Consider the following 18,200-nt stretch of genomic DNA (forward strand, 5'->3'; position numbering starts at 1 on the left):
TTGAAGTTAAGTTGGTATCAAAGAAAACCAAGGTTGTTATGGATTTAAGAGGTTAAATTTAAGCCCCACAGTAAACACAAAGAAATTATCAGAGAATATGACCATAGAGATGAAAAGTAGAGTATGGGTTATGAGAAGTGGGGGACGGGGGCAATGGGGAGTTAAGAAATGAGTGTAGGGTTGCTGTTTGAGGTGATGGGAAATTTCTAGTAAAGGATGGTGGGAAGGTGATAGCATTACAACATTCTAAATGTGATTAATCCCACTAAAGGAATGCTAGGGAGGGGGTGGAATGGGAAGATTTAGGCTGTACGTATGTTTCCACAATTGAAAAAAAAAAAAAAAAAGACAGTCTAAATAGATGAAAATTGAATGCCAAGGATGACCCTGGATGAGATCTGAGGATGGAGGACAGGAGGCTCAAAGGGACACAGTTGGGACATAAGAAAAAAAAAAAAAAAGGAAATATAGAATGTAAGCTTTGTATCAAAGTTGAATTTCTTGAACTTCTTAGCTGCGCTTAATGGGGTTACATAAAAGAATGTTCTTGTTCATGGGAATTGTATATGTGAATTATATTGTTTGTTCAAGGGTGTGTGCAGCTAGCTCTCATATGTTCAGAGGACAAAGCAATAGATGATGGATGATAGGGAGGGAGAGAGGGAGGGAAAGAAATGGCGGTGTGACAGTATATTAAATTTGGTGGATTGGGGTATCGGGGGAGGGGGGTCAGGGTATGCTGTGTATAGGGTTTGTATTGTTTTTGCAACTGTTCCTGTAACTTTGAATTTATTTCAAAATAAAATTAAAATTAAAAAACAAACAAACAAACAAACACATGGCCAGGCACACACTTTGCTTGGGCCGCTCCTCAGACCCCTGGTAAGAGCCTCGTCTGGGTGTGAAAGACACTTCTCACTGTGTATCTTTTTATATCTCCTATATGTTGGACTATGTGCATTAAATGGGGAAAAAAAAAAAGGCTACTGAAGGACCCAAAGGAAAACATAAACAAACAGAAATGCATTTTATGTTCTTGGATAAGATGGCTCAACAGTATAAAGATGCCAATTCTTCTAGGGGGAAGCTCTATCTTTAATGCAATCCCAACTAAAAATACCAAGTGGAATTTTTTTGGACAGGCAGATTCTTAAGTTCACATAAAATTACTTTAATGATTTGCTTTTAAGTGATAAAGCAAAGTGCAGAACAGTGTTATAATATGCAAACATCTAGGTTAAAGAAAAAGAAAAATATACGCATAGATATGCACACACGTATACAAACAGAATACCTCTGGACAGGTACACAAGAAACTGGTTGTGTCTGGGGAGGGGAATTGGACAGCTGGGGGGACAGAAGAGGCAGGGAAGGTTACCTTTTACTATGCCTTTCTGAATCTTTTTAATTTTGAACCGTTTTCAAAAAATAAATAAAATTTAGAAGATAATTTGATAATCATGCCTACAGACTGGAAATGAGAGAGACAAAAATACCAAGGAAAGGAAGGGAGTCAAATAAGCAGACAGTGACAGAGACCCTCCCCCCTCCCCACCCCACACAATCCCCCTGCACCCACCCTGCTGGTCCCTGCCCTGTCTCATCTCCTTCAAAGCCCTCCTGGGGCTCTCAGCAAGGTCCCCGGGCCTCACCCCGAGACTCCCACTCTTGGTTGTTTCAAAATGGAAAATGGGACCTGAAGTCTCAGCCTCCATGAGCCTGCCCCCACCCAGCCCGGCTCCCACATCCCCACCCTGGCTCACCGGCTGGGCTGCCAAGGATGCCCCGGCCCTCCTGGGGACGGCGGCTACTCGGAAGGGCTCCTCATCGCGGCCTGAGGCGCAAGCTGCAAGGACAGGGATGGAGGAGAGATTCCGTGAGGCAGGGCCACCGGGTTCCTGCGCAGCTGGGAGGCCGCGGGGAGAGGCAGGACAGAGAGAGGAAGAGGACGGGAAGAGGAAGGAGGAGGGCAAAGGAGAGGAAGGGTGAGAGGGGTGGGGGACAGGTGGAGGAAGAGGAAGGGAAGGAAGAGAAGGGGAGAGTTGGAAGATAGGCCAGAGGAAGGCCTTCCAGCGGGGGTGAGGAAGGCAGACAGGCCTGCCCAAAGGTGGGTACCACCCAGGTCAGGACTTCCCACGCTCCAGGACCCCCCGAGGACCAGCGACTGGGATGCTGTGGGCAGGCTGTGGCAGGGGCTGCGGGTGGGACCGAGGCCAGCCAGAGAGAGGGGGGAGACCAGGGAGACAGGACTCTCTCCACCATGCCTGGGAGCCACGGAGTAGGGCAGGGGCCTGAGATCCCAGGGGCTCTGCTCCTAGACACGTGTGGGAGGTTGAAGAAAATGCCGCGGCCCCTGCTGCTCAGATGGAGGAAGCTCGGTTTGGAGGTGGGAGGAAGGTAGAAGGGAAGAACCTCATCCCCAGGCCTGCAGGCAGAGCCAGGCCCCTGCCACTAGGGCACGGTTAACCTGCAAACTGCTGGGTTCTGCACGGTGGCTTTGGAGGGCACTTGTGAGCATTTAAAATTTTACTTGTTAGGTATTTATTTTAAGTGGACTACATTCACTGCTCAGATGGGACTAAAATAGGTGTCTGTTTTAAAAATGAGTATTTTATAAACAAATTTTAAGTAACTAGTACTTCAGATGACAGAGTTGGCAAAAACAGCAGAGCCACTCAAAAGACAATGAAAACAATAATAGACAACATAGTGCTTATTATATGCCAGGTGCTTTCCTAAGCACTTTATATTAACTAATTTATTTAATCCTCATAGCAAACCTATGATTGTTATCCCTATTTTAAGAAGAAAAAACTGAGGCACAGAGAGGTTAACCAACTTGCCCAAAGTCACACAGCTACGAAGGGGTGGCTTAGGTATATCTACACCATAGCTCCAGGAGCTACATGTGGCTACTGAACTTGAAATGTGGCCCCTTCAAAATGAGGTGTGCTGTAAAGAAAATACACACTGATCCTTGAAGACTTAGTGCCAAAAATGGATGTAAAACATCTTAGTAATTTTTGTCCTACTGACTGCATGATGAAATGATAATATTTTGGATATCCAAATAAAATGCATTATTAAAATTAATTTCACCTGTTTCTTTTTAACGTGACTACCAGAACATTTAAAATTGCACTTGTGCCTTGCATTATATTTCCACTGGACAGTGCAGCTCAAGACTCTTACCCTCTGCTGACTGCCTCTCAAAAGCAACTGCAAACACTTACTGAGTATCTCCTATAGACCGGGCACTGTTCCAGGGGCTTAACGCACATTAACTGATGACCGTCCCAACAACCCTACTGGAATGATGAGGTCTGGGAAAGAGGAAACCACTGCTCTCCCTGACAAGGGCCTGGCCCCCTCCTGGGCCTCTTTCAAGTTCCTATTGCTACACTAAAGGACTGAAGGCCAAAGTCAGGGACTCAGGAACTCCTCACCAACACCTGCTCCAGGAGAGCCATGTTCAAGGCACTGGAGGCACAAATATGAACCAGACTTCAGACCTGGCCACACCCTCCAGGAACCTAAGGATAGAGGGGGTCAGACACCATCCAGATGGTGCAAACAGCCCAAGGGTTCCTCACCCATCTGGGGTGGGGGTGGGGGTGGGGGCAGAGAAGGCTTCCTGGAGGAGGCAGCTCCAGAGTCAGGTCTCCAAAAAAGTTTGCCGTGGTGCCTTGCTGAGCAAGCTGGAGTCTGAGGCAAAGAATCAGCAACACCAATCTTATCTTTATTAAACATTTGGATATTTTGTTCATCTTGGATTTAAATATTGCATTAAAATATTTACCTTGATTACTGAAATTTTGGCACTTCCCTTAAATTCTGCAGCTGAGGTGAGTGCCTCACTTGTCCTGATCCTGGTTTGGAGGTTCAAACCCTTCTGCTGCTGTGACACATCACTGAGTCCCCACCCCCACAAGGCGGGGGGTATGTCATTCTGTTGCAATAGCAGGCCACAAATTGGTGGGTTCCCCTCTTCCCACACCCAGAGGGTCCAGCTCAGGCTTCACCCCCGCCCAGCCCCAGCCTCATCCGTCTCCCCCTCCCTCCAGCCTCCCAGCATCCTCGCAGCAGACCCACCCACAGGCCCAACTGCCGCTCACAACCCTTCCAAGGTTACCACTACAGCTCCTCGGCTGTCATTCTACCTGGTGCAGCCCCGACATTTCCAGATGACGCAACGGACACCCACAGAGAGGAAGCAACTTGCCCAAGCTGCGGTGACATACCCCAAGCACCAGCCGAGCAGGGCTGGCCTCATCCACAGCTCACTCCATGTCACTTCTTGCACCTGGCATGGGCCTGGCATATGGGGAGCCCCTGAAACTGTCTGCTGACAGCAAGTGAATGAACCGCACCCTCCCACCGTCAGGTACTGCTTCCAGGCCAGCTTCTCAGAAAGCACCCCAAACCACCTCCGCAGCTCCCCGGGCCTCTGCGGCACAGCTCAGCACAGCTTGTGTCGTCTCTGGTTGCTCCATTCATGGAAATCCACCTCCAGCCAAACCTCTGGGATGACCTAGGAGTCTGCAAGCTTTTTGGATCCTCTGCCCCTCACAGTCCACCTAGGACCTGGCTGAGCTCTCGAGGGCACTCGGTCCAGAGGTAAGGGTCCTCTAATCCTGCCAGCTAGTCCTCCTTCAGGTCCCTCTTGCTGGAGCCAAAGCTTCCGCCCTTCTGTCCTCCACTGTTTCAACCCCCAAGGACAGAGTTTAGAACCCATGCCCCTTCTCTATCCCAGCCCAGCAGCCCCCATGTGCCCTCCCTGCCCGCTGCTGACTAGTGATGCCAGCTATCGCAGCCCAAGGACAGGCACACCCAGGCTTTCTTCATTTCCTAAGTCCCTGCTGCGTGCCTGGCCCCTGATTTCCACCGTCATCTCATTCTTCCTCATAACTCTGAGGCCTAGAATTGTCACACCATTTCATGGAGCAGGAGGCCATAGCTGCATAAGGTAGGGACTTGCCCAGGTCACTTCCTGGAGCCAACGGGGCCCTGGAAGGTATGACTGCCTCTGTCTGGTTGAGTTGGACAGGCCTCCAGAGGGGACTCCTGGGCCTTGAAGAATGAATAGGAGGTTGCTGGGTGGAAGAAGGACGGAAGGTCTTCTAGGCAGAGAACAGAGGGTGCAAAGCCTGAGAATGGGCAAACTACCTGGCAAATCTAGAGAAGGGGGAGATGTTAGTGAGGCAGGGATGGGGGTGTGAAGAACAGTGGTGATGCCCAGAGGGGCTTGGTGACTCAGCTCCAGTCGCAGGCAGAAGCTGCCAACCCGGCTGGCCCGCTGCACCGCCCAGAGGCCTCTCTGAGCCTCGTTTGCATTCTGATTCGCATGAGTGAGTCAGCCCTGGGCCAGGGCAGCAAGGAAGGTCCTAGCTCCTTCCATACTCAGTTCAGGAACCCCCTCTGCCAGGAAACCTCCCTGGATTGCATCTCAGCTCCCCCTCTGCACAACTCTGGGTTCAAGGAAAGGCCCAGCACTGGGGGGCAGGGGAGGGGAGAGGAGGGAGGCAGGCCCAGGGACCATACCTGAGGCCTTCGCTAGTCCACTCCCTACCTCCTCCCACCCCTGGACAGTCCCATGCCCCACCCCTGGTCCCTAGGTTTCCCAGCAGATGCAGGCAGGGCAGGGACCCCAACATCCAGATCTCAGGGAACCCCTCAGAGCTTCCCGCACAGGAACCAAGAACAGTGCACGTCCAGCTTTGGCCAGGCCACACCCCATCCTTACCACAAACACATACCTCACACAACCTCAAGGGACACACACCTCCTGGAGCCACACACACTCCCACCCCACCCAACAGCCTCTCTGCCCCCTGCCACACTTATACCTTCCAGCCCCCACACTCCCAGCCAACAGGATACCACCACACTCAACTGTATACAACTGCTCAGAGCCCCAAGATGCCCAATACCCCTCCACTACCCCCACCCGGTCCACCCACCAGGTAATACCTTCTTCGGGCAGGGCCACCCTAGGTCCGCCACCCTCCTGGGGCTGCTCAGGACTCCACTAACTCAGGCAAGAAGCTTTGGGGACACTTCCCGTAGATATGAGGAACTAGGTGGAGGCTGGGTTCCTAGCCCAGATGGTGCAGCAGCGCCCACGCCCCGCTGCAGAGGCCAGCTCCCTCCAGCCCTGGACAAGGCAGCAGGTGCTGCCCTTGGGGGCACTGACCGACTCCTGGGCCAAGTAGCCTATTTTCTGTCTCAAGGACTGGAGGCTGCTGCAACCCAGCCCCACGGAGGCATATGGCCTACTCCAGCCCGTCTCTGTCCTGCACCTCACTCAGGCACCAAGAGGCTTCTGCCCCCACCCCATCTGTTGTATGTCCTGTCCCCTGGGGCTGAAGGCAGCAGGGTAGTAAGGACTGAGGTGGGGCCCCAGGGCCTGGGTCCCTGAAGAGCTGCCTCAGCCAGGGACCCCCATGGTAGGGAGCCAGTGGCCAGTTGGGGAGTCCCTGGGCTCCAGGCCAGAGCCCCCACCCCATCTAGGACACAAGGCAGATCTAGGTTCCAGTGCTGGCTCCACCACTTCTTGTCTGAAGCCCACTCCGAGCCTCAGCTTCCCCCTCGACAAAGTGGAGTGTAGGTCCTGCCTCATACAGCCTGGTACCAGATGACCATGACACGTCACCATGTGTGTATGAGAGGCCAGGCTCCCCTGTCATTTGCTCGCTCCTCCACTGCTGAGGCTGTCTCTTCCTGTCTCTAGACCCAAGGCCTTGGTGGGTCCTGACCAGAGGGGCCCTTGGGTGTTGGGCTCACAGCCAGCGCAGTTTGGGGACCCCTCAGCACCCTGGGGTCTCAGTTACCCCAGACACCAAGGACTACCACACCCTGCCTCGGGTCCTGCCCCTCCACCGAGATCCAGACCAGGTACTGTGTGCTCCCCATCCCACACTGAACCCAGCAGCTCCCTTCTCTGGGGAAAGCAAGGCTGCCCCCAACCCAGACAGGCCTTTGAGCAAATCAGAAAAAGGTGCCCCTTCCCCAGCAGCCCCACGCCAGAGCACGCAGCTTAGCAAGCAGAGGTCGGCTGGGTTTCAGTCCCTGCTGGCTCCACCACACCCGCCGGGCACGCAACACGCACGTCCACACACAGTGGGCCTTCTGGGGGCAGGCCCAGCACCCCCATTCTAATAAAGTGTCAAGCCACAGTTTTACTAATGACCAAAAGACATTAATCACCAAGAAGGGAGACTGCACATCCTGACCCCAATTTCAGACCTAGCGCTAAACCCCACCCCAATCTTAAAGAATAGTCGCTTTCTATGACCTTCACGTCTGTATTGGTCGAAGTTGTTACAACTGGTTATCACTTTTATAATTAGAGGAAAAAAATTTCAGGTCTACTGGAATTGAATTTGTTCCAGTTTGCTCCCTGATACTACCATTATAAGGTAGCTTTATGAGTTTAAAGATAGCATGCATAAATTACAAAGAGAACATTAGGAATGAAATTGCTGAATTCCTGGGCCATCTGGATGGGAAGATGAGAGATGGAGACCCAAGGCCCCTGCCCTCACCCTCCTGGGGGTGTAAGGCAGGGCTGATCAGATTAGCTCACGCTCTCCAGGGAACAGGGGCAGCGGCCCTGGGTGCAGACTGCAGCCTTTCCATGGGAAGTGGGCTGAGCTCCGCTGGAGACCGGAGACTCCAGGGTTCCCGCAGCCTGTCCTCAGGACAGATCTGATCCCACCCTAGCCCTGACCCTCACCCTCCTTCGGCGCCGCTCCCCCTTCCATCCTCTAGACCTCCCTCTGGCAGCCCCACCCCAGGAGAGGACCAGGCAAGGAGCGCAGTCTGGGGATAAGGTGTGAGTATCTGAAGTATCTACTTGCAAACAAATGAAGCTCAAAGTTAAATGGTTTGATTTTCAGTCCTTGTCACAAAGTCTTTTGTATACCAATCTCCTTCCAGACTCACCAACTACCCCCAACCCGAAGGCTGCTCCAGACCACTCCCTCCTCTTTCCCCCTAACTCCTTCCATCCCTGCCACCCCCACCTACCCCAGGCTCCCCCACTTGCCTGGACCCTGGCCCACCTCCCTGCCTCCTGCCCTCCTCCACCATCAGCCAGGGCACCCTGTAGCCCACTGGTCTGACCCGGTAGGGGCAAAGCTCCTGGGCCTGGTGCTTACTTCCCACCTAAGCCCCAACCCTAATCTACCCTTCCTCTCACCCCCAATCCGTGATCCTTCGGACCTCAGCTCAAGCCCTGCCCATCCCTGTGGAGACCTGGGGACACAGACATCACGAGGTCACCCTGGCCTGGGGCACTACCATGATGAGCTCAACTGGGCTCTGGCCCGGTCCCCTGCCCCTCAGACACAGACACACACTACTAGGGGTAAGGATTCCCCGTGGCAGGGCAGGGGCAGAGGCCCCAAATCACGGGGCACAGCACTGGGCAAGGGGGAGGCATGAGGGCTCCACACGTCTCCAGGAAGAACCTCCTCAGTGACCACTGTCCCCTGGGGGAGGAAGGGAGACTTGACACTAAATGAAGCAGAAATAGGAAGAAACAGGGCAGACCACAAAGGGGGTGGGATGGGCAGGGCTGACGACAGAATCCACAGCAGCGGGAGAGGACAGAAGCAGAGGCACGGACCTGGACCCGCTCATGGCCGGAGGGGCCGAGGCCCTGCACCCCTGGCTGGGTGAGGGGAGGGAGGGGTGCAGGGCACGCACCTTGTCGAGGCAGCCGGGAATCTGAGGCATCTGCCTGCTGCACAGGACCATCTGGGTGGGCTCTTCTGCACTCCTGAATCAGCAGCCCAGAAGAACCAGGGACCCAGGCCTGCCCTCTCCCTGAGTGCCCGCCTGGAATGGAAGAGTCAGAAGACAAGCAGGGCCTGAAAGGGGAAGCTAAGCGGCCTGTGTGGGTGGGGCAGGGCGTGGAGGGAGCCAGGGAGGAGGAGGGACCAGTCCCACCAGCTTGGGCCTCCCATTGGATGTGCGACCTCAGGAAACCTCCAGCCTCCCCGCCTCAGCCTGCCCCCTCCAACCCACCCTCCAGCAGGGCCACAGGGGAGCCTTCTAACCCACTCGCCAAATCTACTCACATCTCCCTGCTGAACACAGCAAAGCTCACAGGAATGGAGCGCTCACCATCTACCAGGCTAAAGTTGTTATGCAAATTAGCTCACAACGACCTGAAAAGTAAATGGCTTTAGACCATTTTACAGATGAGGAAACTGAGCCTCCGAGAGGTTAAGTAACCTGCCCAATATCACACAGGAGCCAGAATCTGAACCAAGGGTTGCCCCTGGGCCCCTCCCTCCATGCTTTGTCTCCTCAGAGGGACAACGTGGAAACAGGCAGGACATGGGAGGTCAGGTGGGAGAGGGAGGGGGCACAGGCTGAAGGCTGAGAAGGGCCTGGAAGGCCACGTTAAGACATTTGCCCTCACTCTCCAGACAACAGGGAGCCTTGGAGGGCAGCAGAGGGCCTCGAAGACCCAAAGGCTGGGCTGGGAGGCCTTCCATCTGGGTCTAACTGTGGCTTGCTTACTTGGGAGGCTCGGGTCAGGGGCCTCTCCCTGGCAGGGAGAGGGACAGTTGGATGAGGCACAGGTCAACCTTCTGCCCAGGAGTATGAGGAGCTAAGATTTGACTCTGCGGCTCCTTGGCACCCTCTGTCGCAGGGGCTGTCCCTTCTCTCAACCTCTGAGGCTGTCCTGGCCACTTCCTGCTGTGCTGTCCCGCTAAACACTGCTGGGGAGCCCTCACCACACAGGGGAAGTGCCGACTCACAGAGCCCCTCACCTGCCTCCGATCAACCATGGCCCCAGAGCAGGTTCAGGCAGACTTCCAGGAGTCTCTGAGACTAACCCCCACCCCAAGGCAGATGCTGTCTCTCCCCTGCCTGCCAACACCTTCCATGGCTCCCTATTATACGACCCAGTGGGGCTCAAAGGGTCTCCACCCTCTACCTCCTGATACTTGCCCCTCCTCTCTGTCTCACTTCCTCCACTCCCACTCCCCAACACCAGCCTTGACCTCCAGGCCTTTGCTGATGCAGTTCCCTCTTCCTGGAATGTCTTCCTCCACCTCCCCCTCCAAGCTCAAATGACACCTGCTCCGGGAAACATTCTAGGACCCCAGCTGGATCAGGGGTCTCCTGATCACACCAGGGTGTCACCATCTATGACTGTGTCCCCCTTCAGCCCTGGCAGGTGCTCCTTCAAAGCAAGACTGAGGTCTGAGTCCCTCGTGTCCCCAGCTCTCAGTCCGAGTGGCCCCCAGTGAATATCTATTGATTGAATGATCATTCCCCAATTTTACATGTGAAGAGCAAGTAGCCCAGAGAGCAATGACTTGCCCAGGGTCACACTGCAAACCAGTAGCCAAAACGTGGCTAGAACCCAGCCTCCAGCCCCCCAACACCAGGCACCTGCCATTCTCCCTACTGCCCACCCCAGGTGCAGCTCCAGCCTCCCGCTGCCTTGCCTTCTCCCACACTCCATGACCACCCCGCCTCAGTTCCTTAGGCGTTCAGGAACCACTTACTACACTCTCCCCATTTCGAGGAGGGGAAAGTGAGCCCCAGAGGAGGGCTAGAACCCAACCAGGACCACGCAGCAAATCCCAACCAGAGCCTGAGCTCAGTCTACTACCCTGGTCCTTGGAAGAACTGGGAGGCCGCCGTCCCCCTAGAAAACACAAGATGGATACTGCAGCCACCCCCACCTCCAAGTGGGCTGGCCGGCTCTGCTCTGAGAAATGTGGGTTTTGAGGTCACAGGTGGAGGAGGCAGATGAGTGACCTGGTTCACGGCTACCTTTAGAGCTGAGGAGACAGAGGGAGGAGGGAACAGTCCGAGTCTGAGGGGGGAGTGGGCACCTCCAGGGCAGCCCTGTTGTCATCCAGAAAAGCATCAGCCACCAGCCCTGCCCTCGGCGGAAGCCCCTTTCTCCCTTCCAGTTGCAGACTGGCACTGTGGCCTACCCGGAGGAAGGTCCTCGCTGCAGGGATGGAGAGACCGAGGCCCATGTGGGGGACACCTTGACCAGCTCACACACCCAGGGCAGGAGCACCCAGGCCCACTGGGACATTGAATGCCAATCACATGCACACAGAGAAAAAAGTGCAGCTCCTCCAAGGCCATGTATTTGCCCACTCTGGAGCATGGAGCTGGAGAGAATACACACACACACACACACACACACACACACACACACACACACACACGGAGGCCCCTACCAAAGGGGGTATGGAAAGGAAGGGGCTGAGAAGCATGATCCAGGAAGGACTTCTTGCCCAGCTAGATGTGTAGGGCACTTCCCTACAAAAGACAAGCCTCCTCTCCCAGGGCAGCTCCCACACCCCTGCCTGCCCTGCCCAGGGCTGCTGTGCCCACATGGGCACCAGATGGGCACCAGAAAGAGCAGAGGGAGGCTCTCGGCTAAGGCCTCAGCTAAGGCCCTGCTTCCTGCACCCTGAGTTGGGGCTGTGCCTCTCCTCGGGCTCTCAGGCTCAGGTCTCTGCCCACCGCTCTCTGTAGGGGCTCCTGAGCCTGACTCTGCCTGGCCTTTCAAGGCTTGACCTGGGTCTGTGAGCCATGTCCCCCCAGAAATGTGGCCCTGACATTGCTCTGTGACGGAGCCAGGATGCAGCTCTCCCTGAGCCCCTCCTCACCCACCTCCTGAAGTCCATGGGGATAGCCCCCACCACCACCTGGCCCCGCTATACCCCCACCCGCCAAAGTGGCTGCCTCTTCTGCTACTACCTAGTCCTTTCCAGGGCCTGCTTCTCAGATTTCCTGAAAGGGAGGCAGCTGTGGATGTGGATGCTGGGGTGGTGGGTGCAGAGAGCACAGAGAGCTGGGAGCCTGAGGCCACAGGGCCACTCACCCACCTGGCTGCCCTGAGACACTCTCCAGGCCTCGTCTGTCCAGTGCCAGCCTGCCCGAGATGCAGCACAGGGCTCAGCCTCAACTCTGGGTCTTGGAACCTAGACTTTCAGAAACCTGGAAGCTGGCAATTGCAAACACAAAACCCTAGAATCCTGGAATCCCCAATCCCTGGAATCTTGGACTCTGAGAATCTTAAAATCCCAGCTGCCCAATGTGGGAGGGAGAAGTGCATGAGGAAGGGTGGAGACAGCCCCCTCTCCCACCTGCCTCACACCTCACCTGCCCCTCACCTGCCCCATTTGGTTGATTCCTGTCCTATCCATCCCTGGGGGCTGGTGTGCCTGGGAGGTCCCAGGAGCTGCTTCTTTCTGCTCCCTCCATGAAGCTCCAGGGAAATTGGGCCCATTGAAGATACGTGACCAGCTCAAGACTTCTCAGTGAGCCCGAGGCCAGGGACAGACCCCAGGCTCCTGACTCCCAGGCCTGACACTAGGCAGACTCCACCCCTGGATTAAGGTGGGGGAGAAGAGGAGAGAAGGGGATGCCAGGGGCAGAGCAGCATTTTCTGGGGTGGTGGGGAAGCTGACAGGGGAGACCCAGGCACTTGGGAATGGGATATGCAGCAGCAGGAGGGGGGACCAGGCCAGGCTCTCCCAGGACCCCTGGGCAGCTGAGATCCTGGGTGTGGGGGCAGAGGAGTGGCCACAAGGTCTTGATCCTCCTCTCTCTCCCCCTTCACTGGCCTTGCCTTCATCTTTGCCCTCACAACAAAGAAGATGAAGAAGAAGTTTGTGTCACATCCCCCAGGGGCCTCTCTGACCGCTGAGTCCTCCTCTGGGCCCCTCCCTCCAGGAGACTGGGAAGTGTTCAACCTAGTTCCCCCCACAAGGGCTCAGGACTCGGCAGCAGCTAGTCCAGATGCAAGCAGGATACCCTTGCAGGCATGGCACCCCCACAGCTGGTCACCAGGCAGCCATCCAAGTCCTGCCTGTCACCCTGACTGAGTTCTTGGATTAGGACCAGGTTTGGATCTCCTCTGTCTGCAGTGCCTCCCAGAACTCAAGGTTCTCACTGGGAAGCAATAGAAATTCAGATCCCCAACTATTCTATGTAGTGGGTGATCTTGGGCAAATTGCTTATCCTCACTGGGCCTCAGTTTCCTCATCTGCAAAACAGGAACAGTGCTCACCACCCAGTCTATTGTGAGAATTAAACAAAACCATTACATAAAATGTTTAGCACAATACCTGGCACCTAATAAGCTTCCAAGGAACAGTAGCTACTGATACTGCTGTTACTACTAGTCAATAATAATTCTGCTGTTGAACTGGTCACTTAACTCCAAATCCCCTCCCAGTCACTCTGTCTGTCCCAATGGTCTAGGATGATGTCCTAATGATTGGACAGGCCTGTCTCTTCTAAACTCTGACCCAAAGGGTGAGAGACAGAAACTTCACAGGAAAGCCGTGCAGAAGGCCAATTGTGCACTGCCCCCACCCCCTCCCCGCCCCTCCACACCCTGCCCATGACACCTGGAGTCACCGGCCTCTTTGGACTGGGAACATCCTTTTCAGGGCTCTGGTTGGAATGCACAGGTCTGGAGGCCTGGCCGGGGGGGATAGGTGGACAAGATGCTCTGATTAGAGCTGGGAGCACTGGTTTTGAGTCAGTGGCAGGCCCTGAGGGCTGTGGGGAGTGTAGTTTATAAAGGGATCTCTGAGGGCCTGTCATATTCTCTCCCTGTTCAGACCCCTCAAGTGGCCACCCTTAGCCCAGAACCCCTCCCTGAAACGGGAAACAAGCCTCTGTACAGATGGGAAGCACAGGCAGGCCAGAGTCCAGCCTGAGCCCAGAGGAGAGGCTGGAGGGGCAGCCCAAGGGACTGGACTCTGTTCCAGGGGAGGAGCCGGGTCTAGGGTCTAGGAGGCCATTCCAAGACTGCTCCCGGGGTCTGCCCCCCAGCCCGGTTATCATCACACTCTGCTCAGAGCTGCCTTGGCCACCATCCGGGGAAAGCCTCTCATTGAGCCAGACCCTGGGCTGAGCGCCAGGGGCCAGGTCAGGCTGGTGAAGGGGGAACCAGGCCAAAAGAAGCAAAACCGTGGGTTCTGATCCTGCTTCTGCCATTATCTGCCATGATCTCAGGCAAATTACTTAACCTCTCCATGCCTCAGTTTCCTCAGTTGTAAAATGGTACCTAACTTCTAGGCTTACTGAGAGGATTACACTGATTAACGTTCATGAAAGCACCTAGTTGACAGTGCTGTATTTGTATTTGCTGCTATTGTCATTCCTGTTAGTGTTATTACTCACCTTTCTCTCTATGCCATTGGAGGGTGACCCTTGTCTCACGGAATGGTATAAAATGGGCAAGGAATGTGCAGTGTCCACAAACAGTAGATACTCTTATCAAGGAGAGCTCCCTCCTGTTCCATCTTCTTTCTCTAAGACGAGTGGCCCCAGGATCCAGACTGGGAGTTGTGGATGGTACTGACTCCTACCAGGGCTTGCTGTGCCAGTCTGGGCCAATCTCTGGCTCTCAGCCTCAGTTTCCCCATCTGTGAAAGAGGCACCTGGACCAGGGAGTCTCTGACTGTCTACAGCCACATCTGCTCCAGCTCACCCACCCCTCCTGTTTCTTCCTTCCTTCCCCATTTCCCACTGATGTTCTACTGCATCCCCCTCCTGTAGCGGAGCCTGAGGTGAGAGTGGAAGGGACAGCTGGTGGGCAAGAGGCAGCAGCCCTCAAGCATCCCAGGGCCAAGTGCAGGTCCCCCAAGGGTTAAGATCCAGAGCAAGGGGCGGGGGACCAGGGTCAGGGCTGGACAGACGGGCCTGGAGCCCAGGGTCTGTTCCCCTCCCCCTCCCTGGGAACAGAGGCCACTTGTTTGGGCACTGGCTGGCTGGCTTTGAGCTCCGCAAAAGGGAGAGTAGGGTGGGAGGGGAGAGGGCCCCAGAGTGGAGGGGACACCCTTCTCTTCCAGCTAATGCCCCAGGCCTGGTCTACCACTAGCCCTGGGACTCTCAGAGGCCTCCTACTCCTCTAAACTGACTCCTTCCCTGGGTCTTCCCTTTCTTTCATTCACTCACTCACTGCTGGAAGCAGGAGTTAGATTCAAACAGGCCTGATTCTTGCCCCAGCACAGCCTCTCTGCGGGGCATGGGGCCATGTTGATCAGGTTTTATAGATGGGGAAATTGAGGCTCTGAGAAGTTTGGGAGCCACATAGCTGCTGGTGGCCACACAGGGACTCCTAACCTCAGGTTCCAGTCAGCCCCATGGCTCTGGAGGCCCTCTCACCATGGGGGTCCCAGGGCACCCTTCCTGGGCTGTGCCAAAAAACAGCACTGAAAGACTGGGCAGGTAGGAGTGGGCAAGAAGCAATCTACCTCTGAAACCTGAAGCCCTAGAGGACCTAGGGGATTTGGAGGGTTAGAAGACTTCTAGGGGAGAGAGGGAGGAGGGACAAGCAACCTGCATAAAGGGCGGAGACTTAATGTGTAGATGCTCAAATAAGCTTGAGGGGAAACTGGACTACCAGGGGTCTTTGTCTACCTCTACCTCACCAGTCGCCAGGACACTGCCAAGCAGCCAATGGGGAAGCAGGGTCCCCAGGCCACGGTCTGGACAATTCCCAACCAGCCATGGGACACAGGGATGAGCTCTGTCCACCCCAGCTACCCCTTCCAGCTACACCCATCTCCTCAAACACACCACACATGCTCCTGCCTTTGCACAAGTTATGCCCTCCAGGACCCTTGTCCCTGTGCATTGCCATTTAACTGCCAAACCTCAATCCAGTTATCTCCTCCTCCTCTTCAGCCTTCCAAGAGCCCCGGTCCCTGATTCCATCTCTGCACCAGTCTGCACCTGCGTTTGTGGGTCTGCTGGGCTCCTTCTACCCTGCAATGAGCTTGCTGGGTGGTTTCCCCCAGCCTGGGAGCTCTCCAAGGCCAGGCAGCATGAGTGCCTCTGTCTGGGTCCCTGGTGCCCAGCCTAGTCAAATGCTTCCCTGTGTACCCGTGTGTCCAGCTTGTAGGCCACCACACCCCCCACCCCCACCCCACTCCAACCTAGCTTGGGGATCAGGAAAGGCTCCCCAGGATAGGGGTTTTTAGATTTGCACCCCTGGAAAGCTGTGACCACCCTCCCACCCCCGAGGGTGCACACCAAGTCTGGTCTTTCCACTTCCAACCACCCACTCCCAGGTTGACCCCATTCAGTGCACACACACCTCCTTTTTCCAGCAACTGGGACAAGTAGGGGCTCTTGGGAAGTAATGCCCCTATTTACTGGTAGAGAACTGAGGCGCAGAGACCGGAAGTAGGCTGCCCAAGGTCACTGGTGCCACAGGTTCAAAGTATAGGGTAAAACGGATCTGCAAAGCTGGCAGCGCCTCAGCGGTCAGTGAGGTGGAAGCCTTCATTTCACAGACGAGAAAAGCAAGGCGTCCCAGGGCGGACGGGCTCCGGATCCCGGGAGGCTTCGCGCCTTAGGGCTAAGGTTCGCGGGTTCGCCACCCTCCCTACGGTCTCTGGCCGGACCGCTCATCCTCAGAAGGCGACCCCAATCACCACCAGGCAGGGGAACAGACAAGAGGATCCGGGGAGGGGAGCCCGCGGAAGCAGGCGCCGGACGCAGAGTCGCCGCGCGGCCTCGGCGTTCCCGTCTGCGAAATGGGGAAACTCCCGGCGACACCTAGCCAAGGGCGGCGGACGGGGAGGCCCCCTCAGCAGCACTGACCTGTTCTGAGCGAAGACTCCGCATGGGGACCCGGGGTCCCAGCACCGCCACGGGCTCACGGTGGCGCCGCTGCCAACTCGCGGTCGCCAGCCCGGCAAGCCCACCCCGCGGGGCGCTTCCGCCCGCCCCACGTGACGCTCCGGGGCGGGGAGGGCGGGGCAGGGACGCGGCCCCGCCCCCGGCCCCGCCCCCCGGCTGGTCGCCGCCTTGCAGACCGCCTGTGTGCCTAGGTGACTCCCCTGCCCTGTCACCGTTGGCCGGTCTGCGTCTGTCTCCTGAGGTTCAGGTCTGCCCCCACCACTCCCGCCCACTGAGTCCCCATCTCTCCCTGAGTCACTCTGCCTCTCGCCACCCCTTTTCTGGTGTCTACCTCCTGGGAAGGGTGAGGCACTCCTCCCTCCTCCTCGGACTACCGGGCACTTGGTCTCCAGAAGTTCTTGCCCCACCACATTCTCTGAGGGCTTCCCACCTATCTGCCTGAGCCCGTATCCCCACGGGCAGGACGGTGGGGAAGAGTCCCGGCCAGTCCTAACGCCCTCTGACTCATCAGCCCAAGGCACCAAGAATCCCTTGGCTGAAAGCTGCAGCTGGAGGCTGGTACTCCCAGGCACGTTCACTGGCCAAGAGAACAGATTCCCTCTCCTCCCAACACACACACACAGGTGAGGGCCTCAGGCCTGGCAAGCATTCTTGGGTTCTGCATCCAGAGCACCTCTGGGGCCAGCTGAGCCAGACCTTAATTTCTCTGGGCTTCTATTTCTCCATATGCCCAGAGGCATATTTGGAAGAACAGATCTCAAATGGATCTCACTGGGATAGGGGATGGGGGTTTACCCTGAGAGAACAGTCATTGAACTTGAGCACCTTCTTCATACCAGGCCCTATGCTGAGCAATTTATTCCTTTTATCTCAATCCTCACATCTCTACTTGAGGGCAAACATTGCCACCCCAGTTTATGGATTGGAAACTCAGGCTCCAAGAAGTTCTGGACTTACCCAAAGTTACAAAGCCAGCTGGGGTTGGAATCCAAGTCTTGGAGTTATAAAATCTGCCCATCCCCACTGGAGGTTCACCCTGCCCCTCCGGGAAAGAGTCGACTCCAAGTTGACAATGTCGTCCTCTGGCAGGGCCAATACAAGGAGCTTCCCAAGAGGGGAGGGCTGGGGCAGAGCTTGGGGAGAACTTCCTGGCCCCAAGTTTGGATGGGGCACAAAACTGCTGGAGAGGGGTAGAGCACTAGGCCTTGGGCCCAAGATCACACAAGAGAACCCTGCCCTCTGACCAAGCCTGCTCCTTCCCTTAGAGAGTGAAGGTAACCAGACAGCCTGGAGTGAATGGCAAAAAGAACACAGGACAGGTAGATGGATGAAGAGTGGACTAATGAACAGACACAGGGAGAAGGAACAGGTTGGACAGGACATGGGAAAATGACAGGATGCTTAAAAGAGCTGAAGCCAGGTGATCATTAACTATAGAGGCAGGAGACCTAGGGCTGCAGGCGTGCCTCTGGCAGGGGAGAAGCAGGCACAGTGATGAGCCACCTGAGGCTGTGGGATCGTTTATTGGGGCTGTGTCCAGGCCA

General features: G+C 55.8%; 2 protein-coding genes across 2 annotated transcripts in view; both read right to left on the reverse strand.

The window, feature by feature from the left end:
* ARAP1 (ArfGAP with RhoGAP domain, ankyrin repeat and PH domain 1) overlaps nucleotides 1-8,853 on the reverse strand; it is a 74,190-nt gene extending 65,337 nt beyond the window's left edge. Inside the window, 1 exon segment of the mRNA XM_037840534.1 lies at nucleotides 8,710-8,853. The gene's annotated coding sequence lies outside the window, so the exon portion shown is untranslated.
* On the reverse strand, nucleotides 1,762-17,674 carry LOC119537203 (translation initiation factor IF-2-like). The gene is made up of 3 exons (XM_037839755.1): nucleotides 17,614-17,674; nucleotides 16,618-16,892; nucleotides 1,762-1,846 (listed from the first exon to the last, which is right to left on the reverse strand). The coding sequence occupies exons 1-3, from the start codon at nucleotides 17,672-17,674 to the stop codon at nucleotides 1,808-1,810; spliced, it is 375 nt and encodes a 124-aa protein (XP_037695683.1). The 3' UTR covers nucleotides 1,762-1,807.
* Between the last annotated feature and the right edge of the window lie 526 nt (nucleotides 17,675-18,200).

Source organism: Choloepus didactylus, chromosome 6, assembly GCF_015220235.1.
Source record: "Choloepus didactylus isolate mChoDid1 chromosome 6, mChoDid1.pri, whole genome shotgun sequence".
Classification (NCBI taxonomy): domain Eukaryota; kingdom Metazoa; phylum Chordata; class Mammalia; order Pilosa; family Megalonychidae; genus Choloepus; species Choloepus didactylus.